The 4,357-nt window shown below is 33.3% G+C and overlaps 1 protein-coding gene across 1 annotated transcript; it reads left to right on the top strand.

Annotated features, from left to right (window-relative positions):
* Positions 1-631: 631 nt before the first annotated feature.
* On the top strand, positions 632-2,678 carry LOC104235522 (transcription factor PRE1-like). Its single transcript, XM_009789309.2, has 2 exons — positions 632-834; positions 2,441-2,678. Exons 1-2 carry the CDS (start codon positions 715-717, stop codon positions 2,591-2,593), a joined length of 273 nt encoding a protein of 90 aa, XP_009787611.1. The 5' UTR covers positions 632-714; the 3' UTR covers positions 2,594-2,678.
* The last annotated feature ends 1,679 nt before the right edge of the window (positions 2,679-4,357 follow it).

Raw genomic sequence — 4,357 nt, 5'->3', positions numbered from 1 at the left:
TATAATTTCATTCTACAAAAAGGAAAACCCAATTAAGGTAATTATATTGCACTTTCCTTCAACAAATAGAAAAATCAAATATGGTAAGAAAATTATGGCAAACACCTAACAATTCCATCAAACTATGTATTCTATGTACATATTTTCGTTGATCTAATATTTTCTGCTAGCTCATATGCTCCAAATAGGTTGAGTGGTGCACTGTATTGAAAATTGAGTTATTAACTCAAAATAACAAGGATCAATTTCCACCTAATATTTCCTTTTTTTAGTGCACCAATTTTTAAATATCTTAGAAGGAACTGGTAATTTACTTGTAGTATTTAGAAAGCTTATACACTGACTGAAGAAGAAGGTTTCTTGGGCTACTTTCTTCCATGCATTTCTCTTCTTCACATCCAACATCACTTTCTATGTTATTGTACATTTGTACTCTTTCTCTTACTCTAACACTTCCTCTCTTTTTTCTTCTTTTCCTTGTGGTCCATCCCCTCCTTAATTTAAAGCTCGTCCGTTATCACTTTTTTCCCTAGTCCTTTTCCAGCTACCATAACTCCCACTTTACTTCTTTTTAATTTCTTCTTCCTTCCAATTTTCATTCCCACTACGTATATATTAGCTTTCACTTGGTTCCAAACAAACAAAGAAGGAAAAAGATAAGAGGAGCCAACTATACAAAATTTGAAAAGGAATTTTCTTACATTTATTTGAAGCATGTCAAGCAGAAGGTCCAGAGATTCGGAGTCTTCGAGGATTTCAGATGATCAAATCATCGATCTTGTATCCAAATTGCAACAACTTCTCCCTGAGATTCGTACTCGCCGTTCCAGCAAGGTTCTAATTCTCATCTTCTCTTTTTACTCGACGAAGGCTTATTATTTCTTCTCCGACTCTAAGTTCTGTGCATTAACAGCGTGCAAGTTTTTTACATCATTAAATTTAGTTGACCTATACAGAAACACATAATTTTTCAAACATTAAGTTATATATGATAACTTTGAAAATGGAGTAATAACGTTATAAGCTGTTAATAACAATGTCAAAATTCTTTACACTATCAAAGTATATAATTTTTTTATGTAGCTTAAATTCTTTCTTCTTTTTATTGCATGTTTCAATATATGCAGCTGCATTTGATCCATATTTTCGTCAGTTATAGATATGGTATTCAAATTTTGTATATAGTATGTAAAAGTTGAGATTCTTTAGAAGGAAAGGAAGAGTGAGGTATATAGTTGTACCTCTTGACTGTGTTTTTATCTTCGTTGTGTTGTTAGTTATGCGTTAAGGGTTCGTTGGTTGACTGACTAGTTATTCAGGGATATAATATGAGGATAATAATGCAGTAAACAACAATATAGAAATTATTATGTGGTGAATAATACAGAACTTTTATGTGATAAATAATAATAATAATAATAATAATAATAATAATAATAATGTGTTATTTAGGTGCCTAATAGTAACACAATGCTAAATTCCGTATAACTTATGCTAAGTTTCGGTCTTTCTGTACTCAGAGGAGGTGTGAAGACCCTAATCTGACAAACCAAAAATTGGAAAAGAAAAAATTGACGAGTCGAACACTGAATCACCATGCACATTACCATACTTAAAGAAAATAGACTAGACCTTCTCTTTTCTCTCTTCCTTCCTTTTCATATGGTGTATTTTTTCTTGAAAACAACACAACTTCAGCAGTACTCCCTCAGTTTCATATTAGATGAGCTAGTTTGACTCGGCACAGAGTTTAAGAAAAAAGAAAAGACTTTTAAAACTTGTGGTCTTAAAAGCTTAAGGGATAAAAAATTTGTGGGGTCATGACATTTGTATGACTATAAAAGCTTATCATTAAGGGTAAATAGATAGAATGAAAGAGTTTAAAGTTGAATTATTTTTAAATTTAGAAATGTAACATTTGTTTTGAAATAGACTAAAAAGGAAAATAACTCCTTTAATATGAAACAGGGGAGTATAAGATTTTATTAATTTGTTCCTCATGCCGCTGGGGCCCAACTCCCAATATATAAAGTCAATTGTACGTCAGTGAATTGGCCTTTTTAAAGATTTGCAACGCATTATTGCACAACTATAGGCATGTTTAGTCTAATATTATGCAACACTACATTTTGACTATATGGTGTCGTAAAAGGTGCTTTAAGACTTGATTATTCTTTTCCCATTAATTTATGAATTTAAGTTCTATAAAAGATTTGAATTAATAATTTATAAATAAGATAAATTATCTACTATAACGAAGCGCTTGTCACACACATGTCATTTCTCTCTACTGGGCCCTCCGTTTGCTATGTCATATAGTCATAAGTTATGGCATATATGTATATTCATGCATCTAAAAATTATACTAATAGTCTTTATAATATCAATATTGCATATAGGTTAGATCGTTATTTTATACATTGTGATGTTCACGTTGCAGGCATCAGCATCAAAGGTGCTCCAAGAAACTTGCAACTACATTAGAAGCTTGAATAGAGAATTGGATGACCTTAGTGATCGACTCTCTCAGTTACTATCCACTGTAGATGCTGACAGTCCAGAAGCTGCAATTATCCGCAGTTTGATAATATGATTTATATATTACAAGTATTCTACTAACTAGTTGAGAGAGTTAGTCATGAGTGGTTTTATATGCAGACTTTGAATGACGTAGGAGCATCTTCTAGGTACAAGATGTCAAAATAAAAATTGGTGTCACGTTTAATGGGCCGTCTATGTTATTTAGCCTGGTTTCTTCTTCCTCTAGGTTCTACTAGTCACTAGCTAGGCCAACACGAGTTAGATGAAATATAAGTATCGGATCTAACGGACACTTGCTTGTAATTACGTTTTCTCACTATAATTAGTAAGATGGACTAGCACTTAGAAGTCATTATTTGTTAGTTCACATGTTTTTGAAAAAATTCAAACCTAGCTTGAGGTTGTAGCTTTCTGTCACACCCCGAACCTGGGTCTGGATGTAACACGACACTCAGTGCCTGACTACATGTGACTGAACGAACCAACTGGCTGGCTGAATCAACATGTGATATCATAACATACTAAATGCGGAAGATAAACTAGCACATGCTGATATACTGAAAGCGTGAATAATAAAAATCAATGTGTGGAAACACTAATACAAATCCGAAACATATCTGTAGCCAATATTGCTTAACATGAAAAGCTTGCGACTCTGTCGAACTGTTACTCTAGTCTATGAAGCCTCTAATGAAGTACTGAAAACATTGACTGTCTGAAAATACTAAAGACTATAAGATAATTATAATTTCCCGAAAGAACTGGGGATCACCAAACAGCTGATACGAGAGTCCTAACGCTTTGAATCGTCAACTTATAAATCATTACCTGCATTGTGAGATACAGGCTCCGGGCAAAAGGGACGTCAGTATATTTGAATTGCACTGATATGTAAAGTAACTGAAAGAAAGAATTAAAAATGCTGAAACTGAAACTAAGCTGATAACTAAAATGATAACTATTAAAACTGAAACTGAACTGATAACTGATAATTGAACTGATAACTGGTAACTGAAATGATAACTGATAATCAAACTGAACAAAGTAAGTAAAGATATGAATACTCCCTCTTTTGAATGATGAACAACCTATTTATCTGCACAAGCTACGGCCTCAGGCCCAAGTATACATATACATAACTACGGCCTCAAGCCCAAAAATGCATAAAACATAAACTACGGCCTCAGGCCCAAACATGCATAAAACATAAATTACGACCTCAGGTCCAAGTATGCATAAAACATATAAACTACGACCTCAGGCCCAAATATAGGTGTTCAACATTCAGGGATTTAAAATCAGGAACTGAGAATCATATTGCAATACATGATAATGAAATACTGAATCACACTGAGTCACATGATACTGGAATATTGGATCACACTGAGTTACATAATACTGGAATACTGAATCACACTGAGTTATATAGTACTAAAATACTGAATAGGACTAGACTGAAACATGTATTCTTAAACTGATTATGAACACTAAAACTTCAACTATTTATGACATGCTGAGTAAGTTATGCTAAGACTCAGGGACATCAAACCCAAGTCTATATTGAATACGAACTAAACTCACAACGTTCAGAATGAAAGTCATGAACGAGTTATGAAGCTAGAGAATAGAAGTTCTACAACTATTCAAGGAACTAGGCTTAACAATATTTCTGAGGCTATTGATAATGTGGTAAAAGAAACGTAGTGTAGGGAGAATCATTAATATTCCCAAACATAGAAAGTTAGCCTCACATACCTTAACTTCCTTCTCTTGAGCGTAATACAACATTCGCCAGCACTTTCAACTTTGATCTATA

The sequence above is a fragment of the Nicotiana sylvestris genome, chromosome 9 (assembly GCF_000393655.2).
Source record: "Nicotiana sylvestris chromosome 9, ASM39365v2, whole genome shotgun sequence".
Classification (NCBI taxonomy): domain Eukaryota; kingdom Viridiplantae; phylum Streptophyta; class Magnoliopsida; order Solanales; family Solanaceae; genus Nicotiana; species Nicotiana sylvestris.
Note: the sequence above shows the minus strand (reverse complement) of the source record. Positions and strands in the feature narration are given on the sequence as shown.